Genomic DNA, 22,795 nt, shown 5'->3' on the forward strand with positions numbered 1-22,795 from the left:
ATAGTTTTAATTCATAATGATCAAAATTTTACATTACCAATTTTTATTGTAAGCATATAACAATATGATTGATTTTAAAGTATTTATCTTGAATTGTACAGTCCTGCTAAAAGTTGTTTACTAGTCCAGTAATATTTTTAAAAATAGTCTATTAATGTGGTGAGCCTGCATTCATATGTATGTATGTGTATATATATATACATATTAGTTATAGTTGGACACAATACCTTTATTTTGTTTTATTTATTTTTATGAGGTGGTAAGGATTGAACACAGGGCCTCGCACATGTGAGGCGAGTGCTGTACTGCTAAGCCACAACCCCAGCCCCCCTGCATTTATTTTTACATACTAAACTGAACTTGAATTTCTGGGATATACCTCTCATGCCATAATATCTGTATGTCTAAATCTAGATTTGTTTTCATGATTTTTGTTCAGTTTTTTTTTTATATCTATGTTCATGAGGAATATTGACCTATGTTGGAACCGCCCTTCCGACAGAGGTTGAGGAGAATCACTAGACCAGCTAGTGAGTGTCTCCGGGCTGAGCGAGAGGGTGTCGAGACCCGCCCGCCACCCTGCCTGGCAAAAATCACACCGAGTTGCGAGTTGAGTCAGCCAAGATGGTGCAGCAACTCAGTTTATTGTGGAGGGAGAGGACTTATTTAGAGAGAGGAGAAGGAGCGGGGGACAAAGGCAGGGGCCAATCAGAGATCGGAGAGTCCCCCAGGTTGGGGTAACCTAGGCACCCCAGTTACAGAAACAGAGCCCCGTTACCCCAGTTACAGAAACAGTACCCCATTAGGTATGTGTGCCCCGTTGCTGGGGAGTTATTCTTTGTGTTGTGGAAGCCATATCTTGGGGCCGTTCAGGCACATATATGGAAGCCATTTCTCAAGCTCTAACTGTCAAGTACATGGAGAATCACAAAACCAGAATCACAAGACTGGGGATTTCTTTTTCCCCAGCGATTGCACTTCCGTGGTCAGCAGAGGTCCCAACAATTCCCCCTTTTTTATTTGTTTTAAAGCACCAATGGGTAAAGCCCCTGTCTTAGGTTGTCCGATACTGCACATGGTTCTTACCCGTCATTGGATAAGCTGACCTCAAGGCGTCAGCCCCCTGTCTTAGGTTGGTACCATTGCAGTTGGATCTTACCTGTCATTGGCCTCAGGAGATGATCGAGGGGAGGGACTTGCTGGACCCCTAAAAGGCTATGGGTGTTCTGTTTGTGTGAGTCTCTGGTATTGCACCTGAACAGTCATGAGTTGAATTGATTCTATCCTACTTTGAATAAATTGAATGGCCTTATTAGCAATGTAGGGGCCAAAGGTAACGAGTAGAAGCAGCGAGAGAATGGGCCCAAGGAAAGGTAAGAGGTAGGGCAACCACCCATGTAGCCCCGTCCAGAGGAAGTTGGCTTGTAATTCTTTTCTCCGCGGCTTGTAATTCTTTTCTCTGCTTCTCGAGGTCTTCTTGTAGCCGTTTTACTTTATCTTGGACTATTCCCGATCGGTTGGCATAAAAGCAGCATTCTTCCTGTAAGAAAAGACATAATCCTCCCTTCTCAGCAGTTAAGAGGTCAAGTCCCCTGCGATTTTGTAAAACCACTGCAGCTAGGGAGTCTAATTGTGCTTGGAGGTCCAAGATAGTACTTGCTACAGCTTGTAAGTCATCAATCAGTTGTTGGGATAAAATCTTATAAAAGTGGAAAGAGGTCCCTAGCCCTGCTATGTCGGTTCCAGCCCCAGTGATTACTCCGAGGCTCAAGATCAGCGGAAAAGCGTGGATAGCTTTCTTAGTTTTCCCCCCAATGTATTCTAATGTAGGGTCAGGAAGGCTCTGATTATTAGGAACAATTGTAATGTCAGGCAACATGATGGCGAGAGCGCAGAGTCCAGTCCAACTTTGTGGGAGAAAGCTTAGAGCTTCTCCACCACACATGAAAACGGTACCATTAGGAGGGCAGAGTTGGGTACCATTGATGGTATTATTGTGTTGACAGAAGGAATAATGTATCTGGCCAACATCTATATTACTGGAATTATCAGGAAAAGGATCAGATCTAAAACATGTGACCGGAGGAGTAAAAGGAGACAAATAGACTCCAGATGTCGGGGGCAGGAATAGGCAATAGGTCTCAGTTTGTGAGGAGTTAATAAGAATAGCATTGACCTGTAATGGACCTGTTTTTAAGCAAAGCCAGCAATCCTCTACTAAATTGGGATTTGTTGTGTTAAGCAGCGAGAGGGTGGCTTGTAGGATAGATTGTGTTTCAGGGTCAAGAAGTAACTTTCCCCGAATTGCTGGGAGAACTAGAGGGTGGTAAACGGGGGGACCCTGGAGTTCATCTTTACCACATAATCTCGGGCTAGGTCTTGTACTCCACCGCCATCTGACATTCCTATGTGCGTTTAGAAAGTCCAGCAATAGGTCTTGGAAGGGGAGTCTGTTAGCCAGGGACATGGAATGGCTCTTGTGTTGGAGTTTGGCTGGCCTGACCAGTATCTGGTTGAGTTTTGTTGGCATAAGCTTGCCTGATCATAGCAAGAGGCAGAGACATAGGCATAGGCCTTGAAGACCCCTCAGGGTGAGCAATCCTGTGGGCAATTTGGGGGATCCTTTGTAGCTGGAGTAACAGAGGTAACCTTTGGGGCCTGCCAGCAAACATTGGATAAGGCCTCTAGGGGACATCCTGCCTGTTTGCCCTGTACAAGGGTAACTGCTGTTCTTCCATTTGAACATGTCTTAAGAGTATCATAGCAATTAGAGGGGGGAACAGATGGTAGGATAGCACAAGCTGTACAGGGGTCGCCCTGGATGCTTTGTAAAAGGGCTTTAGCTTGATGTGGATCACCAAATCCAGCGTTGATCATCAGAACACTTCTCAGGAGCAGCAAAATTAATATCGTAAAATTCATCTTGGGTCCTGAAAAAGAGAAGAGAGAAGAATATCCTCAGAAAGCAAAGGCCTTCTGGGTTTTCATTAGTCTCATTGGGGTACCCTGCTACGGGGGGACAATATTTGAGGTCCCTTGTAGGGACCCAAATAGGCTTTTGTTCAGTAGTGGGAAAAACACAGCCGAATCCTCGTCCAGCTGTAAGGAGGGAATCTGGGCCCCTCCATTCCCCTGTAAGGGGATCCCTCCATCGGACTTGGATCATTCGATATGGGACAGTTGTGGTCCAATGTTTTTGGAAAGGTGAGAAATGTTCACCTTTGGCCAAATTTAAAATATTGAGAGTAAACAGGGCCATCTTCAGCTGATCATGGGGGGGTGTTCCCCCTTTTTGTTTTATTAGTTGAGACTTTAGAAGATGATTATGTCTTTTTACAATTGCTTGTCCCTGAGGATTATGAGGGATTCCAGGGATGTGGGCAGTGTGCCATTGTTGAAGGGACCCCTTGAAGGTTTTGCTAACGAAGCAAGGACCATTATCAGTTTTTACTTGATTAGGAAAGCCAAGAGTTGCAAAACATTGTAAGAAATGACTTATGGCATGTTTAGCTTTTTCTCCTGCATGGGCAGTAGCCCAACATGCATGAAAGAAAGTGTCCACTGTTAGGAAGATATACTTTAGTTTTTCAAAGGAGGGAAAATGTGTGACATCAGTTTGCCAGAGATTATTGGGTCTTAGACCTCGGAGATTCACCCCACTGGTCTGGAGTGGGGGGACCTGCAAGAAGGGGCATGATGACTGGTTTAAACTCCCCTTTGATATCTGATTTAATTTATTAAGTTATGTTTAGTTTACAATTTAAGAAAAAATTTTAAAATATTTGTCTAATGTGTCTAAACTTACATTTTAATAGGTGTTTATCATGTCAATAGGGACAAAATCTTAGCTCACATCAGTATAGTCAAATTAGGAAAATAGCTTGAAATATCCTTGAATTAATCAGTTAAAATGCAGCCCCCCTGCATTTATTTTTACATACTAAACTGAACTTGAATTTCTGGGATATACCTCTCATGCCATAATATCTGTATGTCTAAATCTAGATTTGTTTTCATGATTTTTGTTCAGTTTTTTTTTATATCTATGTTCATGAGGAATATTGACCTATGGTTTTTATTTTTTCTTAACTTCTTTATCTGGTTTGGGAATTAGAGTACCTCCAAATATGAGTTTGGAATTTTTCTGAGTTTGTCTACCATTGACAACATTGACAACCATTGTCTACCATTGACAACAGTTAGTAGAATTCCACAGTGAAACCGTCTGAATTTTGTTTTAGAATACAAATTCATTTACTTTAATAGCTTATAGTACTATTGAAATTACCTATTTCATATTAGATGAGTTTGTGTACTTAGTATTTTTTTGATAAGTTTATCCCGTTTTATTAATGAAGTTACTGAATTTATGTGCATGGTAATTTCCTTACTATTCTTTTAATATCTTGTGATCTGTAGTGATTTTCCTGATATTGGTAATTTGTTTTTTTTTCCCCCCACCTCCTAATGAAGTTAGAGGTTTGTCAGGTTCCCCCCCCCCCACATTAGTTTTTCCCTATTATTTTCTGTTTTAAACATCACTGATTTCTGTTCCTAGACTTATTTTCTCCCATCTGCTTGCTTTGAGTAGATTGTCTAGCTTCTAAAGATGGAAGCTGCTTAGACTGAGGCTTTTCCCTTTTTCTAATGTAGGTACTTATTGCTAGAAACTTATCTTTCTTTACTGCTTTAGCTGCATCACACGCATTTGATATTTTCATTTTTATTCAGTTCAATCATATATTTTCAGAAGTATGTTATTCAGTTTCAGTGATGCCAAAAATGGTATTCTTTTGAATTTTCTGTGTCCACTTGAAGTTGTATTATTGTTTTGAACTTTCAGTTTATAATATGTTTCATTGTTATTCAAGCCCTGCCTTACTACCTTTCTTGAAAGTTTTATTTTTGTTGTTAGAAACTATCCATAAATTTTTCACTTGACTTTGAGATTTAGACTCATTTTTTCCAATCCTTCTTATGATTATTCAGATATTATCATAATTATTCTAGAGTTTCTTTTGATAATTTAAATTTTCCTAGACACATGTCCATTTCATCTGAATTTTTAGATACTTTGATATGCTATATACCACAATACAGTTTTGAAGTATTCTTTGCACTAGTTTTAAATATGAGTACTCTCTTAAATGTGTGTGTGTATGTGTAAAGTGTTGCAACTATTCAGCTTTCTTGTTGTGAAAGCACTCAGATAAAATGTAGAAGAATGATCATGAATGCTTTCTTTTTGTACACTGAATTTTTCATTTTTATAATTTTGTGTTACAAAATTTTTTTAAATTTAAAAATATAAAATCAAGTTTAATTTTCAGACCAGTGAACTATATTTGCCAAACCATCTTCTAACTAATCTATTTCAGAGACATGTACTAAAGTGGTCATTACATTGTAGATTTATTTCTCTATTTTTAAATCATTTTTCCTTTGAATGACATATACTCTTTAGATATATAAAGATTTGTGGCTATTTTATATTTTTGGTATTTTATCTTTAACCAATATTAAAGTTTATTTTCATTTAAGGATTTTTTTTTTTGAGGGGCTGGATTTTATTATATCCTAGAATAATATTGCCACTTTTCCTTGTCTTTTGTTGATGTTAACCAATCCTGTGCAGGAACATAGATTGCAAGCCCCAATAATACCTGGGTCCACTATGGGGAAAAAAAAAAAAACATTAACTTTTATTTGGACTTCCTTTTCAGTAACTTCTAGTATGAAGGTTTTATGGCCAACTACCTTCCCTTTCCACGTAGATTGATGTACCAAAACCAAGATAGTGCTATCTAGAACCTTCAAGTATGTATTTATGTGTACTCAGAGTTCGTATTGCCTCATTGTCAAAGGGAAAAGTCTTTTTTTCTTCCTTGTTTTGGGGCATAACATTTGGCACCTAATAGATAATTGATACTAGGGCTATTTTATAAGTTCTTTTAGCCTACTAAATGTGTAATTAAGAAAAGACCATTTTTATTTTATAAATAAAGGGAGGAAAACCTTTAACATTTGTTGATTCATTAAATTGGTACTTGTAGAAAAATAACATCTCCATAAGATTGTAATTTGGAAAGATAAGAAACAATTTGAACACACTGAATATCACATTTTTGTCTTCAGCCCTTTTGTTAGAACTTTCAAAAGATTAGTAGTTTCAGTGTCAATGCCTGATTTTTTCCCCCATAGTTTAAGTGATTCTATGCTGTCCTTATCAGATTCTCTTAACTTTGTCAAGACTGTTAACTTAGCCTCACAAAAATAGATTTCCATCAATGGTTCCTTTGTTATATGTCTTTAGTAGTGTAGCAGTTTTTATTTTATGCAAAAATCATAAAGACACAATGGTTGCCTTGCTTTTTGAGACTTCACATTGACTTTATTTTAAAGTGTAAAAATTTGCCTTTAAGTCTACCTCAATGTTGGAGTATGTGGCTTTGTTCTCATTCTTGTGATTATTCTCACAAATCAGGGTAAACTTTACTAAGAAAAAGGTTATCATAAAAAGATGGCTACTAACTTTGATAATTCTTTATGTATTGTTGTCTTCCTGATTATAGGGAAAGGCAACATTTTTCTTTATTCCTAATTGCTAATTTTCATAGTTCATTTTGCGTCCTTTTTATTTATAAAGGGTATGGATCAAGACAAATCAGAATAAATTTTCATGTATATTCATGAAAGTATTTGGCAGGAACTTTATCAGTCCATCCTGCCAGTGGTTTAAGTGCTATATAAAACCAAGTAGTGTTGTCAACTGTCTTCCTCTTGCAGACCTACTTGTTTCTTCTGTTTAATCCCTCTTTTTTTAAATGCCAACTAGTGTTTAAAACAAAACAAGTAAAGGTTTTTCTTAAGGGAGTTGTAAGCCATGGGAAAATTTTTAGCCAATGACTTGTGGAAAATAGTGTCAATGCCTTCTTGAGGAGATCATCATATAGTGCCTAGGTACTTTTCTTACTGAAAATCAGTATAAGCTGAATAAGATGAAACATAGCTTCAGGTAATATGATACATATCATTGTTGGTAGGTAGTAATCAGAAATGGAGGAAGCTTTTTTGTGACTTGGGAGGGGATATCATAAATCCTTAAGCTACTTCAGAAGTTTTTGTTAGGCATGGTAACAATATACAAAATCCAGTACTTCAAACATACATATCAATTAGTATTTGAATTAAAGTTAATATAATGAAGTTTATACTTTACATATTAATATGTGAATAAAATATGCTTATTTTTAGTCTCCAATAAATTAAGCAAATTTCTTACCATATCATTCTACATATTTCTATATATCAAGTTGAGTTTTAAAATTGCTGATACTTTTGTTACACTTAATTTTTGCTAGTTTTATTAACCTTCTGTTTGAACCATAGTTTAGCAAAAGAAATTTCATCAAATAACTTTCTAGTAAATTGATAGTCATTAGAGTTTAGATAAGTAGAATATTTCTTTTATTATCAAATAACCATTTTGTTTATAGTGCTGAATTCTCTCTTAGCTTCTAAGAACAATTACTTTAAAAAATTTTTTTTCCCAGTCCTTATGACAAAAGAAAATTTGGAATACCTAAGGCAATTTGGCTGTAGTAGAAGCAATAACAACAATGCAGTACTTTGGAGTAGGCTCTATTTTGTTGGGCTGTCTGGGCTTGAATCCTTGCTCTGCCAATTTAGTAACAAACTTGTAGGTAGTGTTTTGTTTTGTTTTGTTGTTTTTTTTTTTTTTAGCGAGAGAGAGATAATGTTTTAATATTTCTTTTTTAGTTTTCAGTGGACACAACATCTTTATTTTATTTGTGTGTGGTGCTGAGGATTGAACCCAGCGACCCTTGCATGCTAGGCGAGCGCACTACTGCTTAGCCCATGTGTTTTGATGGGAGGATTTTGGAGTGCTGACTTGTGTGAGAACTAGACAGAAAATATGCTATTTATGGATGGATATAAAAGTTCTCTTTTTACATTGGAAAGTAGCTCTCTTTTGTCAAACTATGGGGTATTATGAGGGGTGGAATAATGAATGGAAGGACAGTGAGGGGGTTTGGGCAGCAGTGAGTTACCAACCACAATGAAAGTACTAAGTATTTCACTAACATATATGGACATATTTTGGTCCATGCTGGCTGGATATCAGCCCTGGTTACATGTTAGGTAAGGAGAAGAATAAAATTTAGAAGCAAGATCTTTTATTAACCTGTCCTTAAACTTGTCATGCTCAGAATATCTTTTTGATAGCAATACATAACATCTCTCCTGTTACTGATTTCTTAGTCTGTTTATCCTATTTCATGCATGAAACATCCTTCTCAATATTACTTGATAGTTATCTTAAAGTGTTAATAATATAGGACTGATTGATGTCATATTATTAGTAGGTTACTCAGAATTAGGCCTTGGGCTGGGGCTGTAGCTCAGTGGCAGAGCACTTGACTAGCATGTGCGAGGCATTGGGTTCGAGCCTCAGTACCACATAAGGTAAACAAAGGCATTCTGTCCATACACAACTAAAAAAAAAAAAAACTTAAAAAAAAAAGAATTAGGCCTTGTCAATAGCTTCTTTGAAAAATAAAGATTAAAAATATTACTGTAGCAGTGTCACATGCCCATAACTCCAGAGACTGGGGAGGCTGAGGCAAGAAGATCTCAAGTTTAAGCTTGCCATAGAAATTTAGTGATACCATCAGCAACTTAGCAAAATAAAAAATAAAAAGACTGAGGGTGTAGCTCAATGGTAAAGCACCACTTATGTTTTTATTTGACTTAACAATTGCATTAGGTTACTTGAACAGCCACACAAAGTATCACAGACTGGGTGGCTTAAACAGATATTTATTGTCTCTCTCACAGTTTTGGAAGTCAGAAGTTAGGAATCAAGGTGTTAGCAGATTTGTTTTCCTTCTGAGGGCCGTGCAGGAAAATCTGTCCCATGTCTTTTTCTTAGTTTATGGTGCTTACTGGCAATCTTTGGTATTCCTTGACTTGTAGATGTATCACTTCAATCTCTGCTTATGTCTTCATGTTCCATTTCTGAGTCTCTTAGTAAATAGTCTCCCCTCTGTGTTTGGGTCTAAATTTCACCTTTCTCTGAAGATGCATTGTATTGGAGTAGGGCTCATCCTAAAGACCTCATCTTAAGTTGACTCTATCTGCCTGGACCTAAATAAGGTCACTTTCTGAGGGTTTCTGGTTTAGGATGTCAACATAATCTTTTGGAGTGGACACAAACACATGGTACCTATATGAAAAAAAAAGTTTCACTGGTAGAAATTTGAGTATGTCTGCCATATTGCTTTTTATTGTTTTACTTTAAATATCTGAAATTTTTCTTAAATTCTAAGTATATTTTTTCTAAATTCTATAATTTGTACTGGAGACTAGTAATCATCCAAATTATATCTGGGTACTAATCATATTTTCTGTGGATATAAGTACTACCTCATTAAAACATGCCTGATTTTGAAATTTTAATTAAATGATAAAATATGATGCATGACAATTAGAAGTCAGAATACTATAAATATTGCATTTATTTTTTTTGGTAATCTTTGTAATGTGTTTAGTTGAGCCATGATACACATTCTTTTATTGTATTACTTCTTGAAGCAATAATTAATCTCTTATTTTTAGAAAGCTTCTACATTCACAAGGTGATGAGAGACTCAGATCTCATATATGGTATTACATTAGCCAGACTAAATGTCCTGTTGTCATCAGGTCTTCATTAGACTTGTACATTTCCTTGGAACTTTATTGAAATTCTTTATTATGTTATAAATACAAATGTGATATCAGATAATCTTTAAAAATCAAAGAGACTGCTCTAGTTTTGAATGAATATTGTGAAAATATTAAAGGTATGTAAATATTCCATTTAGAAATTTTTAGTATACTAATAGTATAAACATGTTTGTTCAGGTTTTGACTGGATCATCTCGTCAAAGCTATTCACCTTCTGGCTTTCAGGATTTCAGTAAGTGGGAATCCGTGCTGAAAATAAAAGAAGGACTTCTAAGACAGAAAGAGATTGTAATTGATCGGTGAGTCTGTTTTTTATTTACTAAATATTACAGGTATATAGAAATGTAGATTAATGAAACAAATACATTTGCACCCACTACTTTAAATTAGAGAACAATTTACAAAATTCATTGATGGCACCTTTGTCCCTCTCTAGTCCCCATAAAGGGGAAAGCAAGACTTCTCAGAACAGAGGTTTTGTTTCTCACCTGCTGGTATGCCTGATTTCTATCATCTTTATTCACTTTAGTGTTAACTTATTATTTGGAAGGTTCTCTGTGTGTTTTTTATATATGTAGCAGGTTAGTTGCAAAGCTAATGAATTATCAGAGCTACAGAATATTGTCTTTTGTTTTAACATTTAGGGACTATGAATTTGGAAAACTACTTAAAAGTCATTATTTCCTTTAATGTATGTTAAGTCTGAACCACAGAAACTATGAAAATGATGTTTAAAGTTAAATAACTTTTTATCTTATGGAAGTTTTCTTGGACATTCCAAAATTTTTGTACTAAAATCTCTGAAAAATAAATTAATTTATACTTAGTTTCCTGATTATTCTGAGCAGTAGACTTTAATGTTACTTGATTATATTCTCTTTGACATATATTGGCTCTACATCATTTATGTATACTTTTGGGATAATTGTGTATTGTGGTAATTGGGAAATAGTTTGAAGAAGAATATTTTTATCAACCAGCAGCTTTTAAACTAATAGACTTCAAAATATCATTAGTTAGAATTACTCTGGGATGGAAACCAGAGTAAAGGTCCTGAGCTTTTTAATTTGGGATGTGGTGTGGTTGATCATACCTTCCAAATCTCTTTTCTAAAAATTATTTGCAAGATATTATTTTTGAAAATATCAGGTTACCTGCATTTATGAGAAAAATGTGCTTTTTTTATCCTATTTATGCCCTTTGAAATAGATGTTTGGATAATTAGGTCAAATCCTTTGAAATAGATTGTTGGATAATTAGGTCAAAGTGGAATAAAAGTTTAGGAAAAATAACTGTGCTCCTAAATGTGCCCCATTTCTTGAGAAAACATGTATAGTTTAATTTCAAAAACAACTCATAAAAACAAGAAACCTAGTTTATTGTTTATTATATTTGCCATTGTAACTATTTAGATGATTCTGAATGAAGTGCCTGACCTTTTGCACTTTGGTCTACTCATCTGCCTCAGTTAAAGGACTTTCACCACTTAAAAATGAAGTTTTTGAAGACCATCATTTTAAGCAGCTCTCCTCTTCCATCCAGTTTTATAGCATGATGATTAAATGAATGAATATATGTAAAGGAAAACTAATATACTACCTGATATATGAATTTGGCAGAGTAGCAAGATACAAGATCAACATTCATAAATCAATAGCTCCTTATACCCCAACAGTGATTCTGCTGAGAAAGAAATCACGAAAGCCATTCCATTCACAATAACCTAAAAAAATACATATACTTGGAAATTAAGCTAACCAAGGAGGCAAAAATTAAAATGAAAATTATAGAACATTGGAGAAAGAAATCAAAAACTACCTTATAAGATGGGAAGGGAGAATTAATATTGTCAAAATGACCATATTACTAAAAGCACTGTATAGATTCAGTGCAATCCCTATCAAAATACCACTGACATTTTTCACAGAAAGAACAGTCCTAAAATTCATTTGGAACATTAAGCAACCCAGAATATCCAAAGCAATCCCAAGCAAGAAAAATACTGGAGGCATCACAATACCTGAACTCAAATTACACTATAGAGTTACATTAAAAATCCAGCATGGCACTGCCATCAAAATAGACAAGAAGAGCAGTAGAATAGAATAGAAGACACAGAGTTGAACCCACATACTTAACATCTGATGCTTGACAAAGATTCCAAAATATATGTTGGAGAAAAAAAAACCTCTTTTACAAATTGATCTGAGAAAATTGGCTATTTATATGTAGAGGAATGAAATTAGATCCCCATCTCTCACCCAGTACAAAAATCAAAGCAAAGCAGCTCAAAGACAGGAATTACAGCAGAAGCTTTGCAATTGCTAGAAGAAAACATAGGGTCAACACTCCAACATATTGGCACAGTTACCAACTTCCTTAACAGGACCCCTAAAGATCAAGAAATAAAACCAAGAATCAATTAGTGGGATGGCATTATAGTTTTATGCACAGTAAAAGACATGATTAAAGAGCATGAAGAGAGCACCTATAGAATGGGAGAAAATCTTTGCCAGCTATTCCTCTGATAAGGGATCATTATCCAGAATATAAAAAGAATTCAAAAAGCTTAATACCCCTCCAAACTAAATAAACGGGCAAAAGAACTAAAAACAAATATTTCTCAAAAGAAGAAATGCAAATGACCAATAAATTTGTGAAAAATGTTCAACATATTTAACAATTAGGGAAACACAAATCAAAACTACATTGTGATTTCATCTCACTCTAGTCAGAATGACAGTTATCAAGAATACAAATGATAATAAATGCTGGTGAGGAATAGGTACACTCATAATAGCTAGTGGAATTGCAAATTAGTACAGCCAGTCTGGAAAGAGGTAAGGAAACTCCTCAAAGAACTAGAAATGGAACCACTATTAAGACCCCAAGTATCTCACTCCTTGATATTGTCCAAAAGAACTAAAAATCACTATATTATAGTTATATAGTCACATTAGTGCTTGTAGCAGCACAATTCACAATAGCTAAATTATGAAACCAGCCCAGACGCCTAGCAATAGATATAGACTAAGAAAATGTGGTGTATATAAGCACAATGGAGTTTTACTTATCCATAATAATGAAATTATGGCATTTTTCAATAACAAGATGAAACAGGAGAACATCATGCTAAGTGAAATAAGCCAGACTCAGAAAATCAAGGTCAAATGTTTTCCCTCATATTTGAGAAAAAAGGAGATTGTATATCATTAAGATTTAGGGAAGAGAGCAGTGTAGTAGAAGCAGATTAAGGGGGAGGAAGGAGGGACAAGAAAGGGGAGAAAATGTGGGATGAATTTGACAAAATTATGCAATGTCCATGTATAAATATACTACAGGGAATTCCACTTTTATACGTAAATAAATGAAAGGAAGACCAGTAGAGTTGAGGAAGAAGAAGAGGGGAAAGGAAGAAGGAAGAGAAAGAGGGTGGAGAACCGGGGACTGAAATGTGGTAAATTAAATTCCTTGTGTGTATAAAATCATACATTGTCAAAATGAACCCAAATATTATACATAACTTTAATGCACTAATAAAAAACATAAGTTGAGAAAAAGAATTTGATATCTGTCACAGCAAAAATAAAAAGTTAAAAATTTCAAACTTGAGAGCTTTTAAATTTTAGTTCTTTAAAGCACTTCTCACTTTTCTTATTTCAGATGAGAAATTTCTCCTCTTTACCTTTATCTCTCTAAATTAATTTATCTTTTTCCCCTCTAGTTACTTGTAAGATTTTTACCACTGCTTTTAAGCCATTGATTAAGGTGTACTTTGCTATAGTTTTCTTCATGTTACTTGTGCTTTGGGTTCACATGCTTTCTTTTGAAATCTGTTGATGCCTATGGTTCTTAGCAAATTTGGAAAAATTATGATTCAATATATATAAATATTTTTTGGTGTTCCTACCTCACTTTTTAAAATCTTTTCTTGGAGGATTCCAGTTTTTTTTAACATGTATTTGGTCTCTTATAATAGTATCCCCTAGCTCTCTGATAGATTCTGAGACTTTAATTTTGTTTGTTTGTTTGTTTATTCTGTGTGTATTTCTCTCTCTCTCTCTCTCCATTTTTTTTTTTTTTTTTTTTTTGGTATTGGGGTTTGAACCAAAAGGTACTTATCTACTGAGCCACTTCCCTGCTTTCTTTTTTAAATGTTTTATTTTGAGACAGGATCTTACTAAACTGCTTAGGGCCTTTTTAAATTGCTAAGGCTGGCTTTGATCCTTTGACCTCATGATCCTCCTAGAATGGTAATTGGGTTGGGCGATCTTTATAAAAATAGCTTTCTCCCCTGACAATGAGATTATCATTATCAATAACTTTAATTGGTATAAACCATTGAGTAGATTTTGGATGAATGAAAATAATAATTTTAAATAATGACATTTCAGACTAGGAGGTAACATTTATTATATTAGGTAGCAAGAAGAAAGAAAGCAAAGCATGATGTTGTTAGAATTTAAAAAGAATATCTATGTGGGCTGGGGATGTGGCTCAAGTGGTAGCGCACTCGCCTGGCAAGCGTGGGGCGCTGGGTTCGATTCTCAGCAACACATAAAAATAAAGACGTTATGTCCACCAAAAGCTAAAAAATAAATATTAAAAAAATTCTCTCTCTCTTTTTTTAAAAAAAGAATATCCATTAAAGACCACATTCTGCACAAGTACTAGAACTACTCCAGAGTATGCATAAATTAAACTTTAATTCTGCATATTAAAAAAACTAAACAAATTCCCTCTTATGGTTTCTAAAATTTATAGTGCTTTTAAAATCTCATGTAAAATTTTTAAATACTAAAATTGCTTTTTTTTTTCCTAAAATTGCTTTTAACTGTTTCTTAGAGAAGTACATTCTTTATAATATGATCTCAATTTGTATTTTATAGGCAAAAGCAACAAATCACCCACCTACATGAGAAGATAAGGGATAATGAACTACGGGCACAACATGCCATGTTAGGGCATTATGTAAATTATGAAGATTCTTATGTGGCTAGTTTGCAGGTAAGACTACAGAGGATTTTGTAGTTGTTGTTTAATAGTAAATTGTATTAATGATATACCTAGCTTATAAAATCAGGACATTTTAAATGAAGGTTTTAAATTAGTATATTTACATGGTTCATATTTATATGTGTGGCAAAAGGTGTCCAACTATAATCTTCCTTTTGTCTAGTTCATCCCACATACAGCAGAAGCTATTGTTACCAGTTTCTAGCTTATACTTTCAGAGATGATACATATAAGCAGATGTAAATATATTTTATGCCCTTGTATTTATAAGAAATATCAATATGGGCATTGGCATCTTGTTTTTTCCCTTATATTATTTAAAATTGTATAAAATTCAGTTATTATTTTCATATCACTACATAGATAACACTACTTTCCTTTCTATTTTAGAAAAATAGCATGCATTTAGTCAGTCTATTTTCTGTTCACCAAAATTTGGGTTATTTTCTGTTTGATCTTTAATAAATGATACTCTCAATAGCCTTTTATAAATATTCTTTGAGTCATGTGCAAATATTTTCATAAATTATTTTTTTCTTTTTAAGAACCATGTGTTTTCCTAAAACTGAAAACTTTTCAGATAAGACTTCTCAGTGTTTTATGAAGTTTGTAATTTTTATTGATATTGTCAAATTGCCATTCAGGAGAGCATTATGTATGACTTCCCCTCTTCTACTTCCTGCCTCTCGGCCATACTAACAGAATCTGTTACCAAACTTTTGGAATTTTTGCCCTTTGTTAAGTTATATAAAAGTCATGATTGGAGGGAGTTATCTCCATATGGCTTCAACATATATTTCTTAATAGTGATGATATTAAAAGATTGCTTCATATTTCTTTCTTTGAATTATCTTTTCATATTCTTTGCTCATTTTTCTGTTAGGTTTTGGGGGTTTGCTAATTGTTTTTATACAAACAATATACATAAAAATAAAAATTATGTATAGAAGAAATTAGCCTTTTGTCTGTACTTTGATTGGACAATATGTTTTTCCAAATTTGTCATTTTCTATTTATATAATCCTGTTTCTTTTTCCTCCATTTTTTTCCTACTGTAAACTCAAATTCTAATGAGTATTTTATAAATGACTTCCACCTTTACAAATGAGCCCGTTTAAAAGTCAATCATTAAACATCCCCTGTGTTAAATTTTGAGGTGACAAAAGTGAAGAAAAGTTTCTGCTTTCGTGGATCTTAGAATTTACAGAGGGAGGAACCATATGTGAAAGCACATTTATTCATTCATTCCCCCACCCCCACCCCCGGCAAATATTCTGTATTCGCTAGGATAAAGCAGTATCTAGGCCCTGGGTCTAGAAATGTGAATGTTGGTTTTCCCTGTAATAACAGTGTAAGGATCTGTGAGACCTTGTAACAAAATTTATCTAGCTGAAGGGCTATTTTCTCCAGTTGTTACTTTTTAAGAGTTTTCCTTAACACTTCTTTTTGTTTTTATATATAAACTTTATTGACACATTTATTCCCCAAAAGGGGGGTGTTGGTGTTTTTATTGGGATCAAAAGTGAGGCCTGATTTAGCTTTCTGGTGATATGTACTTCTATTTTTTTTTGGAAAATTTGGTCCTCTTTGTTAAGGTTTTATTCCTAGATTTTAAAAAAAATTACTTGAAGTGGAATTTTTCCTTCATTGTATCTTCGGTATGTTACTTATAAATATTAAAGATATGGAATCAGAAAATATTGAAGAACAAATAACTGTTGGATTTACCTGAGGCAGAGGCATTTAACAAAGATTCCAGCTTGCTTTCTATACTTAAGTTACTAATAAATCAAAATACTTCATTTATATATGATTTTCATATGACTTTAATCACATAATAACAAGCTTCTATGGTATAGTACTGAGATTAATAGTATTTTTATGCTGTGTATCTAGTCTAATTTGATTTGTTAATTTGTTAATGTAATTTTAGTAGAACCAGTTTCTTCTTATAAATCAGTATTCTAAATAAGAGTTTTTCTTGAATTATATGGTTATATTACCAAAAGAATGTAAAAATAGGTATCTGAGGGCTAAAAAAAGAATTTTTTTTTTTAAAGCATAACACTAGGCCAGTAGAGGGCTCTCCATGTTAGTCTGCAAGGTCAGATGAAACTTTCAGAGGGCTCTCCATGTTAGTCTGCAAGGTCAGATAAAACTATCTGTAGGATATGGAAAAGGTGTTGCTAAAAATATTAGAATTTTGAATCACATAGAGAATTGAAATATAATTAAAATTGATTTAAAAATGTCAGAACAGTTTATAAAAGGTAATATAAGGAAAATACTAAGTGGGTATAATAAATATAGATGGTAAGCTTTTTTCTATGAACTAGATATAGAAATCTAATAAAATGGCAAAGGATAGAAGAAATAAGGTGATAATAAAACATTTCTTTAGCAAAATAATTTTTACCTGAGATCTTAACATTAATTTTTTATGTATAGAATTTTCTGTATTTCATAAAATTTTTATTTTCTGTTTCACAAAATTTTTATGTTTCATAATTTGAATAATTCCATTTAGTACATTTGAAAAACAAAGTTAGACTTCTATTCTGCATATTCTAAAGTGAAGTCAATTTGTAAAATTTATAAAATTTTATTAATTTATAGATGGAAAACATTCTTGAAGTAATTTTCATGACTATTAAAAACTTAATAAGATTATAATTAAGATGTCTCCTTAAAAGTAGATATTACTACACGTCTCATTGCTGGACACAAGAACCATGTGTTTTACTAAAACTGAAAACTTTTCAGATAATTTTTATGATTAATAGCATTAAAGAGCAGTTTATACTTAGAAATTTTGGTTTAAACCATATTAAGTTTAAATCTACATATTAAGTTTAAATCTACAGTTAGAAGGTCTTATGGGAAAAATAAATATGAAGGAACTGTTTTTTCTTTTGTTAGGTGAAGAGGTTTCTTTTTTCCATATACATGTATACCTTGAAAATATCAGCTTAATGAAGTGTATTTTTAAACTTTATTAATGAATTGTTCTATCCTTTTTCTTTCCATTTATGTCATTTTCTTCTATTTTTCATTTATTTTTTTTCTGCTACCAAGTCCTTTGGTTCTGATAAGCATTTAATAAGTTCCACCTTTACAGACAAGCCTGTTTTATAAACCATTAATCATCTAATGTGTTAAATGTTGGAGGCACAAGTGTAAAGAACAATTTATATCTTCATGGATCTCAAATCCTGTAGAAGGAGACTATATACAAAATTTATCCATTTACATTAAAATTATTTGTATTCACTATGGAAAAGATATTATTTCAGCTCTAGTAATATAAATGTAAATAAATTTGGTTTTGCTTGAAAGAATGTGTACTCTTAAAAGAAACAAAGGCAAACAACAGACTATTGTCAAATATTGGAAGTACCCAAAGTGGTTATATATGAAGTTCTGTGAGAACGTATAAATTAATCTTCCAAAAGTCAGAGTAGTCTCACTGTTGGAAGTGATATCTAATCTGAGAACCAATGAGCTAAATGAATTTAGCCAGGTGAAAGGAGTAGCAGAACAGTGTTTGAGGCACACTGTACAAGATGTGAAGAGGCCCAGAGGAATGAGGGGAAATGAAGCATTTGGAAAACTACAAATTATTCTGTATGGATGAAGTTTAAAATGAGAGAAAAGTAGTCTTAACAGATGTGGTTGAAGAGGTAAGTAGAGGCCACATGTTATCAAAGACCTGAGACAGTAAAGGGCCTATCTTTCTCAGGTTTGCTGTATTAATATTATTTAACACCCTCTTTTACTCTCCAAGTATCCAAGTTTGGTTACTTTGGTAGCATAATGTAGACTATATTTAAGATAGATGGTACTACAGATAGGGAAACCAGTCAGGAAGGTAAATCAGTAGCCCAAAGGTTTAGTGAACACCCAAATTTTAAAACAGTGCTCAGGATGAAAGGAAGAGTATTTATTAAACATGTTTGACCAAGTATAGTCAAATGAACCAGATGTAGTGACTTATTTATGTGATGAGTGATAGATAATGATTGCCTAGTATCTGATGGGACAGTTATTTATAGGTATCAGTGATCACAATGGAGACTATTATGTTACAAATAGATTTAGATAAGAAAAATAATTAAATTTACATGTTGTCAGTTTTGGGTTGAGAATGATGTTGATTTTCATGATTGAAGGTCTGAGCCAGAGGTGAAAGATTTAGGTGTCCTTAGTTTAAGTGTGTGATGGTTGAAGCCTTGGGCATGATTATGTATTCAAGGAAATGTTTGTGCAATGAGAAGAAATGGGATCTGGAACTAAAGGCAGGGAAGAACAGTAGTTTGGAGGATAGTAAAAGAGCACAATTTGTGATGAAGCCTGGGGCAGGGGAGCTATGATAGAACTGAAGGAAAGAAAGTATTTCTCCACAGAGAGGAAGTGATTGTATGTATGAAATTTAGAGAAGGTAGATAAATGCTGAAAAGATTGTTACTAAATGTAGAAATTAAAACATTCTGACCTTAGATTTCTTTATGATTAATTTTATGTAAAATTTCAATTATAATTTGTCTTGCTTACAGAACCCATTTTTGTGGTGCAGATTTTTTTCTTACACAGTTGATAAAGTCTAGTTTTCAAGTCTCTGGTTCATATGTGCTTTTTAATTTTCATTTGGTTTTGTTTTTAGGCAGGGAGGAGGAGGTTAAACTAGTGTAATAAGTAAAATTGGAATCTTTGATTATTATTTCTAACCAGCCATGTGTCCTGTGTAACTACTTCTCTGAAGATTTTCACTCCAGAAAAAGTAGACTTCAAAGCAAGGAAAGTTATTAGGAATTAACAAAATGGTCAATATTCTAAAAAGACAGAACAATACTTAAGATGTATGTAATTAACAATAAGATGTCAAAATACATGAAAGAAAAAACTTATGGAACTACAAGAAGAAATAGATAAACCCATTGGTTGAAGATTTTAACAACTTTCTATAAGAAATGGAAAGACCCAAAAGGGGAAAAAAAAATTCAAAGAAGGTAGCCGATCTAAATAATCACATCTACCAACTGGATGAATTGATATTTATACACCGCTTATTCAACAGCAGCACCACACATTCTTTTCAAGTTCATGTGGAACATTTACCAAGACAAACAACATTCTGAGTCTTAAACATACCTTAATAATATTGGAAGATAAGAAATTATCTACCTACTATGGTCTAATTAGACCACAGTATAATTAAACTAGAAATAAAAAACAGAAAGATAGCTCGTAAATTCTAATATTTATAGATTATACAACATATCTATAAATAGGAACTCTTATGAAACAATTAAAAATATTTTCAACTAAATGAAAATAAGCATTACTTTACTTCAAGCATTACTTTACTTGTGAGATCCAAGTAAAGTAATGCTTGAAGGAAATTTATAGCATTTAACTGAATATATATATTAGAAAATGAGATCTAAAATTAATCATCTAAGACTGAACCCTAGGGAATTTGAAAATGTAGAAAAAATTAAATCTGAAGCAGAAAAACATAATAAAAATTAGAGCAGAAAGCTATGAAACTAGCAATAAAAATGAATTTGGTTTAAAAAATTAAAAATGTTTTTTAAAAAGATTAACAAAATTGATATGCCTTTAGCAAAGCTAATTAAAAAGGAACATATATTACTAATATCAGAAATGAAAGAGGGCATGCTCTACAGATCTCACTGACATAAAAAAAAGGACTATTATGAATCTCATTATGTACATAAAACTTGCTAACCTTGATGAGATGGATAATTCTTTGAAAGACACAATTGCCAAACTCACATAAGAAGAGTTAATTTCTAGGGCTGTCTTTATAAAAGAAATTAAATCAGGAAGTAATAACTTCCCAGTCAGAAAGGACCAGGCCCAAATGGGTTTAGTGGTAAATTCAAACATTTAAGGGCTGGGATCTAGCTTAGCTGCAGATTGCACAATAGCATGTACAAGGTCCTAAATTCAATCCTTGGCACTACCACCCCAAAATTTAAGAAAGAAACTAACGATACCAATTCTTTACAGTTTTTGTCTAGATTACAGAAAAAGAGGAATTACTTTTCTCTTTCTATGAAAACAGCACTTCCCTAAACCAAAATAAGACAAAAACAAGGCAAACATTACAAGAAAGTAAAACCAGAGACCCCCCACCCCCCAAAAAAGGATTTTCTTGAGGATTATTATATTTAACTACAGGTATTATATAATGTTCTACTACATTGTTTAGAATGTATCATTGATCTATGTTTTAATAAAATCTAATCCTTTTCATTAAAAAGAACTTGCAAAAAACAAAATATTAGCAAATCAAAGCTATAATGTATAAAAATAATTCTATATTATTGTAAGGGGGGGGGTCCGGCGGAACGTCGGAGGGAGAGACCACACAAGAGACTTACTCCATGCAATTGGCAAAAGGGGATTTATTGGGGATCCATTCCAGCGCGCTGGGGCTCCGTGCTTACTCAAGAAGGGAGAGCAGCCCAGAGCCCAGAATGGAGGTCAGGTGGAGCTTAAGTATACTTTTTGGAGAGGGCGGTGGGCTTTGCATACATCAGAACAAATCATCATGAGGCGCGGGGAAATTGAACAACAACTCTGAGATGTGATTGGCGGGAACAGGTCGGGCGGGGGTGATTGGTCATTCGTAAGCGGGTTACACATTCAAACTGATTGGTTCGGGCCCTGTGATGAACTGCACAGGGCCCTAGGCTAAATGGCCAGTAGGGCGTTGTTTTAACTATCTCAGGAATTCCAAGTTCTGGGTGTAACAGAGGAACTTAATAATACCTAATCTTTTACATTCAAGCTTTCCAGCTTAGAAACTTTACCCTTTCATTATTACTTGGTGGGATTTATCCAAGATGTGCAAGGCTGGTTCAACTAATGTACTTCATCACAACAGACTAAAGAGGAAAAAGACCACATGACCATATCAATAAATGCAGAGAAAGCACTTTACAAAATCCAGTGTCCATTCATGATTAAAAACTCAGAAAGACCTGGCATATTGGTGCCCACCTGTAGTCCCAGCACTCAAGAAGCTGATGCAGGAATCCAGAAGTTGGAGACCGGCATGGACAACATAATAAGACTCTGCAAACTAAAAATATTAAAGAAATCAATTAAATCTATAGCTAACATGAAACTTAGTGGGAAGAAACTTAAAAGGTTTCCTACTTAAATCAGAACAAGGAAAGAATGTTTTCTCTCCACACTGCTTTTCATACTGAAAATCCTAGCTCATTCAATAAGATGAAAAGGAAAAAAATTATAAATCGAATTATCTTTGTTCATGGATGACATGAACATCTATGTAGATTATCTGCAAGAATTGACAAAAAATAAAAACTCCTGGAACTCAGGTAATTTTAGCAAAACCATACAATGTAAAGCAAAACATACACAAATCAATTAACAATGAACAAATGGAATATAAAAATTTAAAACTTATTATCATTTATATTAGCAAAAAAAGTAAACCTAATAAAATATGTGCAAAATCTACATGAGGAAACCTAAAAATCTCTGATGAAATATACATAAAAACAAAATAGAGGTAGTCTTTGTTTATAAATAGGAAGACAATATTGGAAATTATTATGTCAGTTCTTCCCAATTTGATTTACAGACTCAATACAATCCCAACCAAAATCTCACCAAGTTATTTGGTGGACATCAACAAACTAATCATAAGGTTTATATGGAGTGGTTCAGAACAACCAGCACAATATTATAGAACAACAACAAAACTTAGGACTGACAGTGACTCAAGACTTATAATAAAGCTACAGTAATCAAAATGGTGTAGGATCAATGATAGAATATACAAACAAATCAGTGGAACAAAATAAAGAGAACAGAAATAGCACACAAATATAGTCAACTGGTCTTTGACCAAGGAGCAAAGGCAATACAATGGAACAAAGGTAGTCCTTTCAACAAATGATGCTGGAACAAACAGACATGCATATGCAAAAAAGAAAAACAAAAGCCTGAATCTAGACACAGACACAGAACT

At 33.6% G+C, this 22,795-nt stretch overlaps 1 protein-coding gene across 4 annotated transcripts in view; it reads left to right on the forward strand.

Annotated features, from left to right (window-relative positions):
• The window catches only part of Cep85l (centrosomal protein 85L), a 216,661-nt gene that overhangs the window by 142,590 nt on the left and 51,276 nt on the right, over positions 1 to 22,795 (forward strand). For all 4 annotated transcript variants that reach the window (XM_077802191.1, XM_077802192.1, XM_026394093.2 and 1 more), the window contains 2 exons: positions 9,928 to 10,049; positions 14,640 to 14,757. In XM_077802191.1, the coding sequence (XP_077658317.1) occupies positions 9,928 to 10,049; positions 14,640 to 14,757 (240 nt within the window). The remainder of the gene's footprint in view (positions 1 to 9,927; positions 10,050 to 14,639; positions 14,758 to 22,795) is intronic.

This window comes from Urocitellus parryii, chromosome 8, assembly GCF_045843805.1.
Source record: "Urocitellus parryii isolate mUroPar1 chromosome 8, mUroPar1.hap1, whole genome shotgun sequence".
NCBI lineage: Eukaryota > Metazoa > Chordata > Mammalia > Rodentia > Sciuridae > Urocitellus > Urocitellus parryii.